The following is a 22,945-nucleotide window of genomic DNA, read 5'->3' as shown; positions in this document are numbered from 1 at the left end:
AAACCAAATAGCCTCATGGATCACTCATCTTTAGCAGCATGTAGGGCAGCAATGTGCATACTGAAGTTAGTAACTTAGTTTTCGATTTTATAATGACATTTAAAGGGCAACTAAAGTCTATCATGTTTTTCAACACAAATAACAAGGTGGTTTCCCATATAAAGCAACCTTTTCAACTTTATTTAAACAGATTTATTTATGATTCAACACATAAACCACTGTATCTTGTATCTTTATTTGATTAACTAACTGTAATGTTTAACATCAAACGTCAAAATATACTGCCTGGTATAAAGAGTGTATTTAAGTGAAAGGTAGTTAATCAATTCTGTTTCTCTATAAATCACTTTTACTGATAACTCATGAGGATATATATTTGATTATCCCAGCACTTGGGTTATTTCCTGCCAGTCTTTGTGAATGCACTGCTAATTCTTGGAAGTTTTAACCTTTTCCATGAAATCCATGTCTAATTTCTGTACAATGTCCCAGGCTTAAAATCATCTTTACCAGTACAGAACATTATGTAAATTTAATAAATTAAATCATAAATATCATGTTAAAATATATTTCAGGGGAATATGGAAATTTGAAATTCATCATAGAATATTCTAAGCACTGATACTTCTATTACTATTATTCTCGACCAGGAGAAGTAAACTTCCATCCAATCCCTGTACTCCTAGCTTGCCTTATTCACACCCCATAAGATGTGCAGTATGAGGTCACATTGGCATATATTCTGGCTGGCCATACACCAGTCAATAAAAACTGCTGACTGGGTCCCTTTACATGTTGGCAACTTATCACCCGGTGTATAGGGTGGTACTTCAGACTGCCTGTTCAACCAAACTCTGCCTGATAACTGGCAATTCTGTATGGCAAGGTTCACTACGTTGCGTTGATGCAGTTCTCACCTATTGGATCCAATAACCCCACAGTATGGGATTGTTCATTTTTGGGCCAACAATTGTAACAGATCGTTGCCCAGTTTGGCCAGCTGTGCACTGGGCCAAATTGGGCAGAGATCGGGTCATTTTGCCCCCTAGGCTAATGTCACATGAAATGCTTTGATCGTCAATACTGAATGGTGGTAGATTGAATTATCTTGCTTTATGGCAACTGAGTAGCCACTGATCTAAAATTACTGACCTAAAGCCAGGACATCGCTGCCCATGGGAAGCAACCTGTGACATTTTTTTATTGCTCTTTGCTATTGCTAATAAAAATAGAAAGGTAAATACATACAGTGCTATTTATTTAGTCATTGTGATTCAACAAGGATTACCATTGCCAAGCACTCCTTTTTTCAATGTGGGCAACAAAGCGATTTTCTCCCATTGCCAAATCAATGGCAATAACTGGCAGTGGTTTTCGAATCGGAACACAACAGCAATTAAACAATCCCATGGACCACTGGCCTATAAAATTTTTTAGTGAGTTTCACAAAAATGTCAAGATTGATATAACTCCCTTGTACCTTTGCCACACATGCAAACTGTTGGACAGTAAACATTTCAGTTCTGTTGGAAAGTAATTGGAAAAAGCCTTGCCAGTGAGATAGAAAGGAGGCTGGTCATGTCAGAGTGCTTTCCCTTGTAACAATAGTGCTGCCACTCACTGCTATCCATCTGCTCTGCACTCCTTTAATAGTTTTAAAATTGCTTGTTTATGTTACAATAAGAAAGGAAGTGGATTTTTAAGAGAACAAGCCTGTTTAATCCTCACTGAGGATGGATGTACAAACCCATATTAATCATAGATCTGCAAAAACCAACAGATGTGACCAAGCTACTGCTAGATTATACTATACTATCTAGGCTGCAACACTCTCAGTCTTCACAAAAAGCAGTAACAACAGCACCGCTAGTGGCCTAGCACAGAACACAGTTTCTTGCTATTAAATTAATAAAACCTGCTTATGAAAAGGACAATTTCCATTTTATTTTTAGCTTGCAGTGCCAACTAACACAATTTAAGGATTAAAACAAGCTGTAAAAAAACAATAAAAAGGCAATCCTGTCTTAAAGGGATTACATTCAAGTGTAACATAAACATTTACTTATATTAACAAAAGATGTGGCGCATGAAAGCAAACATGGATCATACAGATGAACTGACCCATTTATCAATTAGGGCAATGAGACAGAAGACACATTATGACAAAGCTCTGCTTTTATCAGCCTAATCTCCAGGCAAATGAACTTGTTGCTAGAACATCCCACACTAGTTACACTAACACTTGCAACAGTCTGTGCAAGTTCAAATTTGTTGGTTCATCAGGTTGCTCGTACCCTATAAATAAGTCAAGTAGCAACAGATTTCTTTGTTGCTTATATGCGGATGAATGAGCAGTTCAGTGACCCAAACACTGGCATTACTTACTTAATTAGCTTTAGCTTACATCACACTCCATTGAATGGCTTCAAAATAAAAAAAAGTTATTTAATAGATAATCAGATCACATGCAACAACATCTTTAATGGATCAGCAAGCTTAAGTACCAGGCAGACAAAGCAGAAGAGAAAGAGATCACTTCAAACTTACTGTAAGCGAAGTAAAAGTCATGCACATCCCACCAAAGCCATTTAAACACAGGGCTACGAAGATCAGCACTGACAGAGCTGTAATGACAAGAAAAAAAAGAGGCATATTATTAACTGGGGCTGTGGTTTGTTATCTAGATCACTTTCTGGCTACTTAATGATGGCAATTAAATGGCCACCTGCCAAGACAATCAAAAAACTGGCATACACAGCCAAATCCACTTGTTCTGGGCCCAATTTGGCCACCCACATGCAAGGCCAAATTGGGCTGATGCAAAAAAACCCAAAACATTGTGGGATGAAATGCCCCTTAACTATAATGCCATAAGTTATGTTATGTAAAGGGAATTCCTTTTCTGCACATTTTAATTATATATATAATTACATATATGTAAGATGCTATATTTCTTGGCAATTAAGTTGTAGGTATAGCACAAATGGAGAGCTACTTACAGTTAGGATTACTTGCTCCATATGCTATCAATAGGCAGGATACCCCAAAACTGGCACTGTAAGAAAAATTGAAAGTTACTTTTAATGAATATTCTGTCATATAGTGCTATAGAAAAGGCAACATAGGTGTAGAACAAGTAATGCACGAACCTTCCACTTAGCCTAAGCTTGCGGGGTCCATATTTATCCATAATGATTCCCAAGGGGAGAGATATGGCACTGAGTAGAAAAGATCCAACTGTAAAGGCCAAATTTAACATCTCATCCTGCTCCTTACAAATGAGCCATCCATTCATATCCATTACTAATTCCTGGTTTGTCTCATTCCCAGTGCTGTTATGATAAGTTGTGTTATCTAAAAAAGAAAAACAAAAAACAGGTCAAAAGACTATGTTAAATCATATAAATATGTATGCATACAAAGAGACAGAGAGAGAAATTTAGTATGTAGATCTAGAAGAAAAAAGAATTAGTCATAATTTCACTGTTGCCAGGGAGCTAATATTTCCACAGTCCAAGTGACCATTGCTATTAATGAGCTGAATATCTCATTGCAGAACTAAAAGGAGAACTAAATTGCCTCAGAGGATGCTGGGAGTTGTAACTGAAGTGCAGCAGAAGGACCACACATTGCACAGCCATGTTTACTTTAGGGCACAAACCTACTTGCTGTTCAAATTATTTGGGCTTACTGCTCAAATGTTTAACACTGGAAACACAGATACTGTTGGGTGAATTATGGCTAAGTCTAAGCTCCTTGAAAAATGTTTAAAAAATATTTGGGCTCGCCAAGACCATGACCCACTACTGAAGTGCTCAACATATGCCTGTCACATGGGCACATTGGGGTGGGTTTCATCACAAAAACTGCAAAGTGCACATTTTTACAGCAGAAATCTGGGGATTGTGTTTTCTCCACTGACATATTTACACTTGACACTAGCCTAAGGTACTGGTTGTAAATGGGAATTCTTCAAATCGAAAGGAGGAATAGCATGTAAAATGTTGTATTATGGCTCATAGGACCCTGGCTGTCTCACAGGGATAAAGCTAAATCAAGAAAATCAGTAATACATCACTATGAATGTATGTGATCATCTGGGACACTGTTTTTGTCTTAATGGCTGCAGACTTTCTCTGACTGAAGTCTGCCATTTTGTGCTCTGTGCCTCATTTTGTGTGTCCCCCCCCCCTCCTTTTCTATGGAACGCCTTTTGTGCCTTCCTAGTAGAGACTGGGGACTTTGGAAGTAAAGGATAAGGTAACAGGAAACAGATGTGGGTGAAGGGTCAGGAAGATAAACAAGCCTTGCTATGATTCTGGCAAACACAGGGCCAGTGTAATATGGCTGAGGCAAGCATGTATTTTGCACAAACATTCAGTCTGCTGCTTCCATTATACAACTGTACAAGGGGAATCCTAAATGTGAGTGAGGCAGTTAATAGAACAAATTAGTAAACAAGTCTGTTTAAGCTCTGGAATGGAACAGCCTGTCTATACAGACAGGGCTTAACCATCGTCCTCGACACTCAAGGACCTTGGCTCCATTCCCAGGGCAGAAATGGCTTGTTTGTCTTACAGTATCTACAATTCATATTCAGAAAGGTATTTTTGGGGACAGGCTGATGGTTGGCTGATCTACTTCAGTAAATAAATGGAGTCACTTACTCTATATAGCAGTGAAAAATGTTCATTAACAATATTAGTTGACTGCAACTCTAAAATCCAATAAAATCTTATCTCCCGTGATGAGAAATATAGAGTAGGGCTTAAAATGTATATAACCTTCCTAATAACCTAATACCAACAAGACTAATTTTCTTATTTATAACAGTAACAATCATTATCTGCCCTTACTTTTTTCTGACTATTGAAACAATGAACCAGAAACCAGCTGATTATCTGACCTGTAAGGCTAATGTCCGACAGAGCAGGTTAGTCACCCGCAATAGATCTCTGCTACTGCAGGCGACTAACTGCTCTGAAATGCTTTTCCACCATCAACGAGTGGAAAAGGCCTACGCATCGCTTCAGCTATCCAAAGTCATGCAAAGTTGCCTGCAGGAAGCGATGAGTAGGCCTTTCCACCGACGACTCATATTCCTTAATCAGGCAAAATGTTACTTTTTGGTTTACATCCCCTTTGATATTTAAAAGAATTCCGTTACAAGGTAGCATTAAGCTTAGCACTGAGGACAAATGCCTTGTAATACAATATAGCTATATAGTTTGTCATTGCCTGCCTTAACATCTCCCAGCGTCCTCAGTCATTTTTCAATTGTTTGAGTATACTGAAAGTTATACTTCAAAGACACCTGGTTTGCCACAACTGGAAAGTAAATCATTTCAGTGTTCAACTCAATATGGATAAAGGAAAGAAAACATATTTACACATTTGCAATTATTCTTTCAACATGCCATAGAACAAGTATAGCCAAGGGTTATTAAAAAAAAAAATGACTGATTCTGAATACATGAAGAGCCACAGCAACTGATGCAATACTTATTAAGACATTGGTAATGTGCAGTAGCATGGTTAACAATGCTGAGCAAGTTAATAATGATTATTTTGCTGTAGATTATCATGAACACGCTTCTGAACTTTGGTTAAAAGTTGCAGTATTGGGTCTCATGTCTATATTTCCTAGATTTTAGCTTTAAATATAAATTGGCTTTTCTTCTAGCATTAATGTGGACCCAAGAACAATGCACTCTTTGTATGAAGACAGAGAATACATGCTGTGATTTGCATGGCAGGAAGACAAGCTCCAAGGCATTGTGGGCTCCAAACACTGCAGACATGTTTTTTTGAAATTTGAATTGCTGACTGGCAAGTGGATTGATTAGCAAAGCCAGTTAAACTAATTGTGAATTTTGGGGCAAACTAGAATTATATACAAGAGGACTGTCCAGCCAACAACATCTCAGCTGTTGTTGAATGCAACTCCAAACCCCACTTCCATACAACTGAGATGGTGGGAGTACTTTGACATGTGTTGGGCTGAACTTTTGCTGTCTCACTCCATATACCTGCTATTTAATAACCACAGTCCCTAACCAGAGATATCTACTAATCATGGAAAACTGGAATACTTTATGCTACACCCCAATCTACCCTGACCACACCCAGTTACACCCACACACCTGATCAATTTCCTTTAACACTGCCTTCTTTGAGGTCCAGCACCATCGCATTCAATACTGAACTATTAATTATCCCCACTGCAATATCTCTACTATAGAGTACTATATCTGCTATCCACAATTCCTTCCTAGAAGCTATTATCCCCAATCCTATAGTCATCATCTACGCCTACTATACCTGTTGTCCACTGCCACAGTACCATACTGCAGGCTAAAAGTCTAGATGTACTATCTCACTCTACTAAACCTAGTATTCCCCAGTCATTAAAGATCACTAAAGGGCGCAAATTGCACTCCTAAGTGTTAATTTACAGAGCACTTGAGGCCAAGAAACTCAATTCAGTTTTGACTCTCTTATGCTGAGAAAACACATATTTCCTCTGGCACCTGCCATTCACTAAGGACAAAGACAAATGGGACAATTAATTGCAGTGACCTTTTAATAAGTTGGTTGCGGTGAATAACCCGCCACCGCCATCTATGCAGGTCGTTGTGACTAATCGTATTTGTGCCGCGTAGAATACTTTAAAAGTCGCGGCTACTAATCGCCGCATGTGTCTTCGTCCTAAAGGACAAGGAAACACTAATTCAATGGGGTGTACCAAAATGTTATGTGAAATAAATAAATTGGTGTGAAATCTAAATATAACTGACAAATGTAGTTTAATACTATATGTCCTTACAAGAGGTTGAACCAATAACTATGAAGTCTGAATCAGACTGGGAATCAGTTGGTGTACTCTGCTCAGGAGTCCACACCTTATTTATTTAACCTGAAGGCACACAATGAGCATTTTATTTTCAATGCTGTCCCTCAGTCTTTTACTAGATATTCTGATGTACTTTCCTGGTAATATTTAACAAAAATCAATTTTGTTCTTAGAATAATGAAGGCTAAACTCAATCAGGGAGCATAACCAAGTTTCAGAGCACAGGCTGCTTGCTGCTCACAGCCTGGATGGGCATATTGAGGCCAATGCCTGCTAAAGCTTATAGCCCAGAAATGACTACAGGGAGGTCTAATACTACTTGTTCATTCCCTATTTCTTATACCTTTCTTTGATGATTCACAAACAGGGCCCTAATTTTCAAGTTTTTAGAAGGTTTCAGGTGAGGAACACAAACTAATTAAGTTTATTCAGAAACACATACTTTGCCCCAACAGACTAACTAACTTTCATTATTTAATCTGCCCTAGACCATTAAAAATAAACAACTGAATAGCTTTTACAGGTACTTAAAAAATACTTGAGTCACAAAGTCATTCAGGGGCTGATCTGATTGCCCTTATGAGCAGTGACAGGTTGAGAGAGTTGTTTTTACCACTGCTGTTTTCTGTTGAACAGTGCTGGTAAAAATGTGGTGTGCCATTAGACAAAGGACTGATTAATAGATGATACTTTTATTTATTTATATATTAAAGATTGTGCTTTAACCACAATCCCCTCTTAGGGTTGTGGCACACGCTGAGAATAGTTCTCCGTGACAAATCTCCCTTGTCGCGGGCAACTAATCTCCCCATTATGACATCCCACCGGCGAGAATGTAAATCGGCAGTGTGATGGCATACGCGGCGCTGGCAATTTGCCGAAATCGCCAAAGTTACCTTGAGAAGAAACTTCCGCGATCGCGGCGCCATGTATGCCATCCCACCGCCGATTTACATTCTCGCCGGTGGGATTTCATATTGGGGAGATTAGTCGCCCGCGACAAGAGAGATTTGTGATGGGCGACTAATCTTAGCTTGTGCCACAGCCCTTAGGGCTGTGATAGATGGAGAGATTAGTCGCGTGTTTCCTCTCAAGCCAACTAGGGTGACTTCGGCAAATCGTGCCGCTGTGTATGCCATCCCACAGGCGATTTGCATTCTAGCCGGTGGGATGGCATTGCGGGGAGATCGCGGTGCGACTAATCTCCCCGTGTGTCACAGCTCTTAAGCTGCTGAAGGTATTCACACAGTTCTGGGTCATTAACCTGGTATAACTTGGGACTAAATGGTAGTGTGTAGGTCACTGCAACTGTTTCACTATATTTTACTGCCTTTATTTTTATCTGAGTGCAAATTCCAGGAATGCTGCATACCTTAAAAGCCTTAACTCTGACTGTGCTTGTGAGACAATCAATGAGAACAATTGCATAATGTCTGTCTATTCTTAAGAAGGTTTTAAAGAAAACAGGCACGTCAAATGTCAATAGGTTATAAAATATGCCTCTTATTTTGAGCCATAGACATATTTTTGACTACAGTACTCTTCTGAGGAAAATACCCCAGGCAGGGGTGTTAAAAGGAAAGGTAAAACTAGAAATGAGGAATGTGAGAAAAAAGGCACCTATGAAAAACTTGGATTTCCAAGGATAAATGTGCAAAATACAAAGTTGCTATGCATGGTGCAGGCCTCCAAAGTTTTGAAAACCAGCAACTAAAATGGTGTGCTAATGATAAAGAAAATGGAGGTGGCTTGTAAGATATGAGTGATATGGCAGCACAGTTATCAATGCTATCAGTCATGCTGGAACATAAAATCCCCAGCAAAGGAGATGAACTGACAGAAGGAGATACTGAGTAATGCAAGATGGGAGGGATGGGCACAGAGATAAAAGAAATAGAATGAGAAGCACACAGGCACAAACAGCCTGAGTGGCTCAGAGGATATATCAATATACATTATATATAGCAATATTCTTTCTTTGCTCTACAATTGACATTGCTGCCCTATTATTATACGTTTACATATTCTTATTACTCTTAGTTGGCAGTTAGCAATCATCAGCTACTCTAGACCGTTACGGTCTAATTAGACTAAACAAATTTAATTGCTAATAATCTGCACTGCCCATCACAAAGATATCCAGGCACCTGCGTGCCCATTCAGTTTTATTTATATTTTGTGTTTCTCCCGTCACGCATTCAGCACACTGCAAGTCATGCATGTTGAGGGTTGACTACAAAAGAGAACAAAAGAGACAAATGTTCTCCCTAAAGTAATACTGTTTTATCTTGCATATACTTGATTGTACTGCATTTAGTGTCAATAACTAAAGCATATAGTAATACTACCAATAACCTCCATTTTAGTGCACTTCACAGGAACCAGTGAGTATCACATTTCAAAGCATAAATCTATCTGCAGTATATTTTCGTTTTTGTTCCAAATGGTAATATTCTGGGTAATACAGTATGGGAACAGTGGTTTCTTTAAGCGTCAACTTTAATGTATATTTTGAACTAAGGTAAACAGGTAGTTATTGGTAATATTTTCACATGCATGGATAATTTTAACTTGATGCTGGATTAGGAGATCTGTGTACTAACATATTGCATTGGAATAACTTTACATTAGGCCATTTTTAGGTTACTTAGATAAATGCACTTGGAATATTTCAAGACAGTGAAATGACTAACAATGTTTCTACTGGACTGGAAGGTAAAAGCTATATATATCCTGACCCTTTGTTCCACAGAAGCATGAAATTCACTGCTTATTTCCTGTAACTTTGTGTCCAAACAGCAAGAAAATCAAACTATTGATTATTCTTGTCTGCTTAGTCTCAGCTGCATTTCTTTTATTTGCCTTCAAGTACAGTGTATATGAAAGAACTGGCTGATGTGTAGTAAAGCAATTGAGCTAATATATTTTTACATATTGTCTATTAAGGGAAAATATAAATACAGGTATGGTACCTCTTATCCAGAATACTTGGGACTGGGGGATTTCCAAATAAGGGATCTTTCTGTAATTTGGATCTCCATACCTTAAGTCAGTGATCCCCAACCAGTGGCTTGCAAGCAACATATTGCTCACCAACCCAATGTATGTTACTCCCAGTGGACTCAAAGTAGGTGCTTATTTTAAAATTCTTGTTTTTTTTTTTTGTAACTTAAAATTTTTATTGATTATTTCAGGCATACAGAAATAACAAGATATAACATTTGCAAAACAATTGCTTATGACCGTGAGCTTTTAGAAGCAGGAGTTATTGCAGTAGTAGCTTGTCGCCATATTGATGCTTGGGATTAAGCTAAAATTAGCAAATGAAGCCTGTGCATAGATATAAATCATTGGTCTAACTTAATAAGAAAAAAAAAGAAAAATGTGCATACATGTATCTTGAAAATTACAATTATGTATCAAAACCTTAAGTAGGAAACTAAAGGAGACCCAGTACCTTGGGGGGGGGAAAAAAAGAATGTGGTATCAGTTGTATCTCAGGTTGACTCAGTATATTGGTTTGGGATGGCATCTCCTCGTCCAAGTGGGTTAGTAATATAATAGTCCCATCTGGACCAAACCTTTTTCCAGTTTTCTTAGGACCCTCTAATGTTAGTCAGATTGCTATATATAGTGGAGATCAGTGCTCTTTGAGGGAGGCCCCTTATGCACTGCCTCTCGAATGGTGTGGTATACGGGGGGTTCTGATTCTTAGGAAGTCTAGTTTGAATAAAGCGAGAAATCTGGATATATTCAAAGTATTGCATAGGGAGAATATGAAATTTATCTTGTATCTCCGTAAATGACCATTGTTTGTGTGTTAAAGGGTTTATGAAATCATAAATTCTAAACAGCCCTTGTGTGCCCCATTGTTGTTTAAACCGTTCTGACATACCAGGGGGGAAGGATGGGTTAGCCAAGAGGGGTATTAGCAGGGAGTGTGGGTTGGCTAAACGATATTTGGCTTTACATTGTTTCCAAATTGTCAGGGTAAAGTGCATTGATGATAAAACCATTGGTTGCCATCTTTCCTTAATATCCCATAGAAGGGAGTTGGGGTGTATAGGGGATATCCAAAGGGATTCAATTTGTGCCCATTTGCTAGTGGGAATGAATGTAGTATTTGCCGCAAATGGGCTGCTTCATAATAAGCAGATATGTGAGGGACAGCTAAACCTCCTTGTGATTTAGAAGCCATCATAACCGTTCTGGCTATTCTATGTCGGCGTTTACCCCATATAAATTTGAAAAAGGATGCTTGGAGATCCTTGAGGGTTGTTTTAGGGACTGTAACCGGGAGGGTCTCGAAAAGGTACAGGAGCTTAGGGAGAATTGTCATTTTGATTGCTGTAATGCGTCCCAACCAGGAGATTGTGTATGTGCTCCATTTGTGAAGGGATGACTTGATGTGTTGGAGTAATGGAGGGAAGTTACTCTGGTAAAGCTGATTATATGTTTTAGTTAACTGTATGCCTAGATACTTAAGGGAGTGGGTTTTAAAATTCTTGTTTTGAAGGCTAACCATGTGTACTGCCAAACTGAGCATCCTATAGGCTAGTAGTCCATATAGGAGCTACCAATAGCTAATCACAGCTTGGAACACCCAGGAATCATATTTGGCACCCCCAAGAGCCTTTTGCATGGCTGTGTTGCTCTCCAACTCTTTTAACATTTGAATGTGGCTCACGAATAAAAAAAAGAAAAAAGGTTGGGGCTGCCTTCTACTACACAGTTATTTAAACATTAAATAAATGGGATTGTTTTATCACCAATAAGGATTAATTATATCTTTGCTGGGATAAAGTATATGGTACTGTTTTATTATTACAGCGAGAACAGAAATCAATTTAAAAAACTGAATTACTTGATTAAATGGACCATATGGGAGATGGCCTTCCTGTAATTCAGAGCTTTCTCAATAACAGGATTCCAGATAACGGATCCCATACCTGTACTGTGACTTTCTGCGTAAGTTATAAATTTAAAGTATAGATACAGCCATCCCCCAATATGGAAAGCTCATGCACACCCCATTAAATTGTTTACCTCTGTCGTGCTAGGATTCCTTGAATACCTGGCTAAGCATCACCAACCAACATAATATAACAAAACAGAAACCGTACACTCTTGTTGATGCAAGGCACACAGCATATTTACTGTTGTGACCCAGTGATGCAAAGCAACATTTCAGGAATAAAAGCCCTCATTTGATAAGAGTCAACAGCTGTGGGTCCACTAGCCAACATTCTGATCAAGTAAAATAAAGTGTCTGGCTTTATCTGGTTCTGTTCAGATTCTAATACCTGCATGACTAAGACACAGTAGATGACACAGCAAAATAAAAACAGACATGCCCTCTCTTGTTTTCACCATGTTGTATCTCTCTGGACCATCATAAAGCAGCACTGGCCATGTCAAGTCTGATTGTGAATGTAAGCAATTTCCACAGTCAAGGTCTTAGCAGAGCTGTCAACACAACCCAGTTAACAGTGAACCCTTACATCCAATCCTCTGTCAAAGAATATGGCACAGATTCAGAATAATCCTTCATGCCTGGCTGAGTGAAGTGGAGACGATGGTCCTATCCAGGGTTATTGCACACAAAATATTACACTTTTGTGTCTGTATATAAAATAGGTGCCTAGCAAATATGCAACAGTTTTCTTTAACTGTTGCTCTTGCAATTGAATTTACTATAAACTCACTCAAATGCTATAAAACTGTCATATTAAAACAGAGGGCAAATAAATATAAGTTATTATTGGACTTAAATGCATTTACTTGGTTGTGGAATAATGCACTCAATTTTTTAAAAGATCCTGAGTTAATTATGGCCCACCTTTGTGACTCAAACATGAGACATAGACAAAGGTCAGTGCTGTATTGTAAATAGTGTACCTCCCCCATTCCAGGAAAATGGTTATCATTGTGCAAAGTGTAGCTATTGGACATCTGTTGAGGATTATGTGCATTTTGTAGTTGGTGCCGGTGTCTTAAAATGGCTATGCACATCCAAATACACCTGTAATCCACTTGTTTGGCTTTGGAATACAACATAATTTGTACAATCACATGGATGGCAAAACTGCTGAGATTAATTGACTGTTGTTTATTTAGGCATATGCTAATTAGGATTTGGCTCGATATTCGGCCAAATCCCTTACAATGGATTCGGAGGTTTGGCCGAACCTGAAAAAACTGGGTTTGTTGCATCCCTAATTATTATCATATTTTATTTCATACAGCACTGACTTCACAGCACTTTAAGGAGACTATACCTCAATTACATCTAACTCTGAGATTACAGTCTAGTCTTGGATCCCTATCCCATGCACACAACCACACTGGTCAGTTTTATGAGGAGTAAATTTACTGTCTTGCATGTTTTTGGCGTGTGGCTGGAAACAGGAGCAAACCCAAGCAAGCAAGTGAAGAGCATGACTGGAATCAAACCTAGGACCCAAGCACTTATTGCTCTTTAAGAGGTCATAACAGGCAGTAAAGTTTTCAGAAACCAAGAGTTTTCCAGTTGAATTTCCTTTCAAATAATGCAAATTATTTAAAAGTTCAAAAACTCAAGCCCTCAGTGTCAGGAATTCTGACCCTTCCGCTTGAAAATCGTATCTCAATGGACAAAGGTGGATATAGAGAAGTCGTTACTATTTTGCATAAAGATATATTAGCCAGTATTATTTGAAAGGATGCTTAGTTCAAGCATACAAAGTTCAACTGGCACGATTCAGCTGTGCACTTCTTTAACTAACGGTCTGGCAGTATGAAGATTAACCAGAACCAGAACAAACACAATTTATGGAAACTCAAATCAGGTCTTGACCAAACAAGATCAAAAAGAAACTGTTATCAAAACAAATACTATATTCAAACAAATGGTAACTGATATAAAAATGTATTTTAATTGTTTTCAAATATTTGTTTTTGTTGTTTTTATGTGACCGAAATGAAAAGAATCAATAAAATAAAAGTGACACTGTTTTAATATTTAGAAACAATGACAATGCCAAAATAATTACATATTGTAAGTGTTATTAACATGGCTATAGAGCAAAAACTCCAACAACTGGTAGCCATGCTGTTTAAGTGGGTTCACCATTAAATTTCATCCTAATAATACATTATTACTATTGGCTGTGGGATATGGCTTATTTCTACTGCTGTGGTCTTCCACCTGAAGGTGTTTCCCATTAAACTGAATGGGAAATGAGCTGCCAATGGCAGATGCTGCTGTTTGGTCAGGATTGCATATTGAAACCCATTGTCAGTGCTGGATTCTCTGCCCATAACCTAATTTAGATAAGAAAGCTAAGCAAGGAAAACTAAACAAATTCAAAGCAGTTCAAATATGTATTCTTATGAAATCTAAATATGTTTAGGATCATAAATCTTACCAGCACTAATGAGAAGTGCATACAAAATGTCAGACATATTTAGAGAAATTTTGAAATTATAGTAACCCTTTGACATACTAAATTACAAACCAGCTTATTTCTCTATTCACTGCCCAAGTGTTCTGATATGTTCTCTCAAGTTTAATCACTAAGGTCCTTACCGCCAGAACAAGTAGAATTTTGTGAGCTAACAGTTTAGACTTATCAGTGCTGCAAATGCTATTTTAGTGACTATAGAGAGTTCAGGCAAGAGGGAGTATCATCTTGAACAAGACATCCTAGATAACTCTGATTGAGATACATTTTGGGTGTGAACATGTACCCTAAAGCAACTGTCAGTATCTTACACTGACACCTGGGTGAATAGCGATATAGAGTTAACCCAGATCTAAAACATGCCTCTCCCCTATAAAATATAATTGCAGGTTAATATGCAATAGGGATAATGTTTTATTGCTGTGATGACTTTTTATAGCCCTAAATAAAAATTAATGAGACTATAAACATGCCTTTACAGAAACTGGGTTGCAATTACAGCTATGGGACCTGTTATCCAGAATGCTTGGGACCTGGGGTTTTCTGTAATTTGGATCACCATAAACTTAAGTCTACTAAGCAATCATTTAAACATTACATAAACCCAATAGGATTGTTTTGCCTCCAAAACAGATTGTAATATATGCTATGCATGAAACACAGGGGAAGTGTCAGGGCCAGGAACAGGGAGTAGAGGCCACAAAACTAATTTGAGGCGGAGGTTTTATGTCATCCAGGAAACAAATTGTTATTTTTGACAAATACCTGGGTTTACATGAGAGACACTAATTTGTGGACCTTGCCAGTAGACAGCTACTGTTTCCATTGTGGCTACCAGTGTAATAATAAGCATTCAGTGAATGTCTGTTATTCAAATTTGAAAGCCTTTGTATGTAAGCAACACAACAAGTACTCATGGACAACAGTCTGAATGTTGTTGAACTACAAAATGGGATGAAGAAATTACTATTTCAGTGACATCTAGAGGTCCACAGTCTGCCCATCCTAATTTTAGATAAATAAATCAGTTCCAATGTTTGTTGATGGTAGGAAAAGCTCACTAAGCAAATTCAATGTTCCCCTTTAGAAATTAGTGATGACTTAGGCTAGACGGGATGCTCTTCTGCTACCAAAGTTCATTTAGACATTCAGCAATGCTGGAAGTTGCTTGGATAGGCAGCTGAGGTTTACCTAACAGTTCAAAGTGCAGTGCTGTACTGCTGAGATGCTGTTTCTGGACAGATTAAAGATAGGAGAAGTACATGCAGATGTGATCAGAGTCCTCTTTTCATATCACATATTTTATGCTACGTCTACTCAATTTCTTGCCTGTTACAGCACTTTCTGGAGTAAATGACTTATAAGGTGCTGTCTGTGCTGCTAAACCATCAAAAATGTCTTGCCCTCTGCCCCTTTGTTAAAGTAATATTAAGCAATAAATGAAGAGCAGGGTAAAGGTTTAGTCTAAGCGTATGTGTAACAAACTGACTGGTGTGTGGAAAACCATTTTGCGGCCTCAGTCATTTCCAATTCAACCCTTAACCCATAATTGTTATCAGAATGATGCTAAGCTGAATGTGCCCATCCTTAAGATACTAATAAACAGAAAGATCTGCCTGCTTGAAAAGGTGGCCACACCCTCTCCATTATTGTCAACATACTGAATGATGAGGTACTTTATGGGTCCAGTCTTAAGAAGAATATGCACTGAAAAATATGCTTAATTGGTGAGCATATCTTTGCCCAAAAACAGGCCAAAGAACTGTTGGTGCCTAGAGAGACCCAGTCAGCAGGTAATGTTAGCCCGTATGTAGTGGATGACCACCTTTAGGAGGCAAAACTCAACTTTCTTCTTCTAGCAGAACTGTGAGCATACAAAAGTAGCTTGCCAGTAGGCATTTCATGCACGCAGGAATTTTCTCTGTTGCCCTTTCTTCAGTTAACATATATTTAAGTTCCCCACCCTTCTGATGTGTCTATTTAGAAAAAAGTAGGGGATGGCTGGTTTAGAACCGGTTCTGTGACTCAGGTGACTTAAACAGCATGAGTAAACTCTGACATAAAGCAGCATGCAACACACATTAGTAGTTTTAGCTTTACTGACCTAATAATAGTTAATCTGTAATAATTGATTTACAAGGCCTCAGTCTGCTGACTGAATTTATTAGCCGGAGTCTTCCACCTTGAACTGACATAGAGTATGGCACCCAAGAAATAATCTGAAGTGCAATGCTCCATGCACATGAGACTTACAAAGTCAGAAAACAGAACATGTCTGAAATAGCCACAGCATCCCTCAAGCAAATGCTAAAACATTTATCCATGGCGTTATCCTATCCCACTTACACTACTGCAACCTGCTACTCTATGGTCTCCCAGACTCACAAATCACCTGCATTAATTCTATCTTAAGATCTGCTGCTAGAATGCTTCTGTGCTGACCTAAGAGAGAACCTGCTCTATTTTGGCACCCTATTAAGCAGAACATAACTTACAAAATGTTCCTTTTTACATATCTCCTTACATTATTGGTTACCTCCTCTGTTCTTGCCAAACCACTTTTCACACACCCACTGTCATATCCTGTCTTTTATATTTTCTTTTGCTATTTTTTATCTCTGAACTAAATTGCTCCCTGACTTTTTTTATAAGGTAATTGGCTTCATTAGTACAAAGCTCAAACCCTACCCATTGGAGAATTATTAAATACCAGCACTTATTACTTGAGATAACCACACAATTAAACTGTAAGCTATGGAGCATGAATTTCCTCCTATGTCTCTAAACACACTTTTAACTGTACATACTGATTTTATAATTATTGCAGTCTGTTTCTCCATGTGATACTATTAATGTACTGTAAACATGAAAAGTGCTTTCTATACAAATAGCTCTAAATAAATAAAGATATACACAACTACATACATCACATGGTAACTGTATGTGTATTACCTATTTTACTATATTGATAAAAAAAAATGAGTTAAAAGAACATTACACTAAAAACAAAGTATAGTTTGACTTTTCTTGCTGATTAAAACATTGGCACCCCTGTGTATGACAGACACTATATATGTATATGAATAAATTATAATATATGGCAGAAACAATGTTTATTTTTTCAATAGGGCACTACTAACAAAACAAAATTACCATAAACAGTCAGCAATTGATCTCTGCAAAAAGAAGGAACAGAAGAAAAAGAAAACAAGGCAATTAACGATTTATGACTGAACATAAACATTCTGCACAAGAGGATCACCTTGCAGGAGGATTTAGGTAAGTTTAGCTGTTCCTCTATAATGCATTGCTAATTCTTGGGAGCAGCATTCAGTACCAGTGTGAAAATATCATGAGAAATATGACTAGGTTAGGCTAATTCTTCTTCCATGAAATTATAGGGCCACTGTTTATTAAAGGAACTGTAACGTGCAAAAAAAAAAGTCATTACAAAAGATTTATATTAAAAGTGAGGTCAGATCAAAATATCCACTCTGGCAGTGGCTAAAATAGCAGCAGGTCAGCAACAGGGAAAAAAACTATATATTCCCACCAAGATAGGTTAGGAAGTTTTGCTACAGGTAAAAATCTGCTTTTCAAGCTGCCTTCCTTCTTACCTGGGTAGTGACATAAATAGGAGTAGAATCCCTCTGATTTCAGCATAATAAGGAGAGAACCCCATCCCAGCAGCACAGCTGAAAAGAAAAGGTTCTCCACTACAGCGGTGCATGCCATCCACCACCGGCGCCGGTGTGCTGTTGCCAAAGTGGGTGCCATGTCTTCAGTTATATATCTAGCTTGTCTTTGTTGATATCAGATCTGCAGAACAAGAAATGAAAAAATAAGTGCTGCTATATTGCTATACAACATTAATTCCAATGTAATGCAGTTGTACCCAGAAAGTAATTTGCACCAAGACTAGTGGTGGCCATCCATACACAGCAGATTTAAGCTGCTGATTAAGACCCTTCAGACCCATTTGGCAGCTATGGAGCCCTCTGCTGGGCTTACCCAACTGATATCTGGCAGAAAATCAGGCAGGTTTGATTTCTTGTCAGATTGAAGACCACGCATTTGTATCCATTACCCCCATCATTGTGACCTGATCATTTGACCCTAGGGCCAAATGATCGGATCAGCCTGATATTGCCCACCTTAGGTAAGCATGTCGGTGAAAAACACTTGTTGCCTTTTAGTGAGAAGTCAGCTGGACTAAAACATGTCACAGAGTTCATTCTTATCAATTAAAAGCTATCAAATGGACTCTGGTGGATTAACATCTCAGCAACATAACAAGATTACAGAGGGAAATTGACAAAGAGATAACTGAAGCTCTACATAAATAGATAAGACCCTTTCCATCAGCTTGTTGCCAATTGCTTCCCACTCAGAGATCTGTTTATTGCTTTGCAAACATTTCCAGCCACAAGGTGAGAGATTTAAACTGTGCAACCCCTTCGTCAACACAAGGTATTAAAGTACAGCCATGAAATCATTTCCTTAGGAAAATAAAAGGATTTGAAACAGTGGCCTGCAGATAAGGTGAACAGACGGCATTAAAAAATGCCAGATTTGTTTTTTTTATTATTAGCATGCATTTATAAAGCAAGAATATATTCTTAAATGCTGTACAATACAACATCAATGACAGATGTGGCAGTAAGCACTGCATTTAGCAGGTGACAGTCAGGGGTGCTGCTCGGCAGCACTCAGCAAGTTACCAGGGGCGGCAAAAGGCTGCTTCTGGTAACTTAAAAAGATGAAGTTCCAAATTTTAAATTGGAATTTCATTGATGATGCACCCTCTCAAAACTCAACTTGGCCGCCTCTGAGCACCAAGGACATCTGACGCTGGTGGCAATGTAAGTGTATAGTGATGAAAAGGAACTATTCTTCAAAACTCCATGTAATCTGCATTAAAGTACAAAAACAACTGCGTGAGTTTTAAAACATCAGGTGCAATTTTGCCAGGCACATTGCCACCTTGTAGTCACAAATATTTTAAAATTGTTGGAAAAAAACACTGCATTGTGGGTAAAATACATGACCATTTGAGCCCGGGATCGCACTTTGCACACTGTGCCTTGATTAGTACATGACCTCTTAATTATGTGTGTGTAGCCAACTTGCTGTTTCCTACTTGATGATAGGCGAGGAAGTAAGGCATATTTAAGATTAAAGATTACATTTACATTCGAACATGCAGTGATGTTACAGATTTGATGCTCTATGTTTTGTTCCAGCCAGGACCCTAAATGCAAAGGCTTTGTTTTTCCCTCATGCTTGCATGGATTTCCTCTGGGTTCCCACACTACAAAAACACATGGGAAGAATAAAAAAATAAATTTGGATTCACTTTAATAAAACGGATTCATTTGACCTGGCATGCCATTTATTTATACACTGTACAAGTAAAAATGTTTTCTTTGAAACACAAGATTTTTACAGATGTGTTTCTCAGCTCTGCAGAATTCAACCATATTGTTCTGATGGCTTAACAACAACAACCCACCCCCCCTCAACGCACACACATTTCCTGGTGTTACTGTGCCTTTAAGGCAAACCTTATAAAACGTCTGTTTATGAGGCGCTGCCTAACCGGTTCAGTAAATGCACGGATTTTGTTTTTGGGCATATGTTATTTTTCTAATAATCAAATGAAGCTACGTCTGCTGTAAAACGACAGGAAACGAAAAACAAACAAAAAAATCAATATATTGACAGCCGGCAGCAGGCTCTGTGTTTTTAACCAACCACTAGGCAATAAGCGCGTTCCTAGGGCGAATGCCCCGCCTCTAGCTTGTAATAGGCTGCAGGATGTCCCACAACCTGTTTCCTATTGGCTGAAGTATCAGTCTGAGGGAGCGCAGGACCGAGCTGTCAGGAGAGAGCCGGTTTGAACCAGCAGGCGCGACTCTGCGACTCTGTGGCTCACAAGCGCGTGAAGGCGCCGGAAGAAGCGCGAGCCCAGCGGGCGGAGGAGGAGGAGGAGGGAGCCGGGCAGCGCAGTGCGGGGGCTGGGGGTGCGGGAGAAATACGCCTGACTTGTGAGGGCTCAATAGTTATTGGAGCCGTCACAGGGGCCGATTGTTTGCGACGGTCATGTCATTGCTCACCGGCAGAAACTCGCCTTAGGCTGTCAGGAAGGGGCGAAGCAATGACTGGAAGTGGGGAGCAACTGGCAGTAATAAAGACACAACTAGTAGGCAATGACGACGTGGGGTGGGGGTATTTCCTGTGCCCGCGCAAAGGGAATGGTACACAGCTTGGAGTGCACCTACCCGCCTCGCTGCTAATGTCCGGCCAACTAGCTCTCCCCGCAATAGCATGGGCAGTTGTGCTATACAGTGGGCACTGCTGCCATCAATGCCAGTGATCTCAGTACACCTGGTACACAGAACAGGTCCCGGCTCCATACAACTGGCTGTACCATAGTTACATTCAGCAGGCTCCGCCGCAAACAACAGTCACCGTACATTGTCTCAGCCCCTGGGATCGACAGCCTGCGGCATATGCTAAACTACAACTACCAACACACAGGGTACCTGCAGTTCAAGACACTTTACTGTAGTGATACCATCTCAGAACCTTTGGGACCATCACAACTGCCCCCATCACTAACACTGGCATGAGCTATCACAACTGCCCCCATCACTAACACTGGCATGAGCTATCACAACTGCCCCCATCACTAACACTGGCATGAGCTATCACAACTGCCCCCATCACTAACACTGGCATGAGCTATCACAACTGCCCCTAACACTGGCATGAGCTATCACAACTGCCCCCATCACTAACACTGGCATGAGCTATCACAACTGCCCCTAACACTGGCATGAGCTATCACAACTGCCCCCATCACTAACACTGGCATGAGCTATCACAACTGCCCCCATCACTAACACTGGCATGAGCTATCACAACTGCCCCTAACACTGGCATGAGCTATCACAACTGCCCCCATCACTAACACTGGCATGATACAGCCATCTGCACTGAATTTCTCCATCCATGGGAAACTGCAAGAGTGCCAGTGAAACCAAGCTTTCCCCAGGGTTGGCACACTTACTCCCAAAGGCCATTGCCATGAAATCCAACAGCTGCTCCCTTTCAGTGTAGTGCAGGATTATGTTCGCAGCTGTTGGACTACAAATCCCAGATTCCCCTGGAAGACAAAGACCATCTGTGTAGTGTGAGCAGTATCTGAACAATAGCAAGTTGGGCATTAGTGCCCAGTACAAGTATTCTGTATAACTCTATGTACTCGAGTAGTATGGGTTTAGTGGCTACTAAAAATAAGGGCCAACGAGCCATAGCAGGGAGTTTCAGACTAAGGAGGCTGCTGTGGGTTGTAGTTGAACAGCTGTTTGGTGTCCATAGAAAGGAGACTCTTTTGTCTCGGTCGCTTCCCCCAGCTGGCTCCCATAGGCTTAACACTGACCATTGATAAGAGTTCTGCCTGTACATCCCGTATCGCTCCAAGGAACATCATACCTTGCCGGCTCCCTTATTATTTACCTGATGACACTTTCTCCGGACCGAGGTTTTGATGGTTCTAGTTTGGCTTCTTGCTGACTGGGTCGGTCCGGGTCCCAGGGAGGCTGCCTGATGTTGGGTTTTGCTTGGCACGGGTCAGTCCCGGTGCCGCAGCCTCTTCTACCTCTCGGGCCCGTCCAACTTGCTTTCTCATGTCTTTATTCAGGTCCTTTTTATTGCAGGGCAGCGCTGAAAAACATCGCCGCCCTCTGATTGGCCGTCATGGGGATAGAGACAGAATTGAACCAATAGGGTGACGAGTTGAGAGAGATGGGGAAATCGACGGATAATTGTGATTAATAAAACCGTGAGAGAAGGTTTCCTTCTTCCAGTTGTTAGAGTGCGATGTGTTGGTGAGGAACCCCGAAATAACACGAGATTGCACATGATTGTTGGGTTGTTACATCAAATGAAGAACTGCAAGATGACAAGCTTCTCGCTATATACACCGAGGGGAAAGAAAACACCTCACAAAGAAATAACTCTCTAGCCATCTACGCACTCTTTCTCGCCTGCTGCAGTCTTATCAGCTTTGTTTAAAGAAACAATAAACCACAGCACAAAGCTGATTTAATGTAAAATGGCTGATTCCGTCTAGGTTTAAATATGTTACAAGCCATGTTTTCTAACTGCTTGATAGGAGTTATTTTATAACGTAAGGCAGCCTTTGTAGTTGTGCAATGCCACCTTGCTTCTGCCACAACCACTTGTTTCCCCCCAGTTATGGGTCACAGGCCAAGTGACGTTTCTACTATCCTGTGAATTGTTAAAAAATGAACATTAAAGGGCAAATAAACCTCTTGAAATATCAGCTTCATTTTATGTACGTGAATCTTAGGACTACAACCTGGTAATATAGGAAATTATGGGTAACAAATGCTTTATTTGTTCTTGAATTGGTATTTTACCTAAGTACCCATTTAAAGAGATTGAGCTTTTTAAAGTTAGTGTAAACCTACTGACTGGATTTATTAATTATCAATTAAATTATAATAACCTCTAATTTCAACTAGCAGTTGAGAAATAATGGGTTACAAGCCCAAACAGCTAAAATAAACACACATATGGCTTTATACTTCTACTTATATAGCACTAGTTGTATATATGCAGC

The 22,945-nt window shown here is 39.5% G+C and overlaps 1 protein-coding gene and 1 long non-coding RNA gene across 3 annotated transcripts in view; one reads left to right on the top strand and one right to left on the bottom strand.

Moving 5' to 3' along the window:
* The window catches only part of slc43a2 (solute carrier family 43 (amino acid system L transporter), member 2), a 44,410-nt gene extending 22,411 nt beyond the window's left edge, over positions 1 to 21,999 (bottom strand). Inside the window, 5 exon segments of one of the 2 annotated variants that reach the window (NM_001102736.1) lie at positions 2,548 to 2,624; positions 3,000 to 3,055; positions 3,150 to 3,354; positions 17,913 to 18,114; positions 21,817 to 21,999. In NM_001102736.1, coding sequence (NP_001096206.1) covers positions 2,548 to 2,624; positions 3,000 to 3,055; positions 3,150 to 3,354; positions 17,913 to 18,072 — 498 coding nt within the window. In that variant the 5' untranslated portion in view covers positions 18,073 to 18,114; positions 21,817 to 21,999. 2 annotated transcript variants of the gene reach the window in all.
* On the top strand, positions 20,164 to 22,645 carry LOC108645763. The gene is made up of 2 exons (XR_001924013.2): positions 20,164 to 20,836; positions 22,017 to 22,645. It is a non-coding gene; the product is annotated as an uncharacterized LOC108645763 (long non-coding RNA).
* The last annotated feature ends 300 nt before the right edge of the window (positions 22,646 to 22,945 follow it).

The sequence above is a fragment of the Xenopus tropicalis genome, chromosome 2, assembly GCF_000004195.4.
Source record: "Xenopus tropicalis strain Nigerian chromosome 2, UCB_Xtro_10.0, whole genome shotgun sequence".
Taxonomy (NCBI): Eukaryota; Metazoa; Chordata; class Amphibia; order Anura; family Pipidae; genus Xenopus; species Xenopus tropicalis.
Note: the sequence above shows the minus strand (reverse complement) of the source record. Positions and strands in the feature narration are given on the sequence as shown.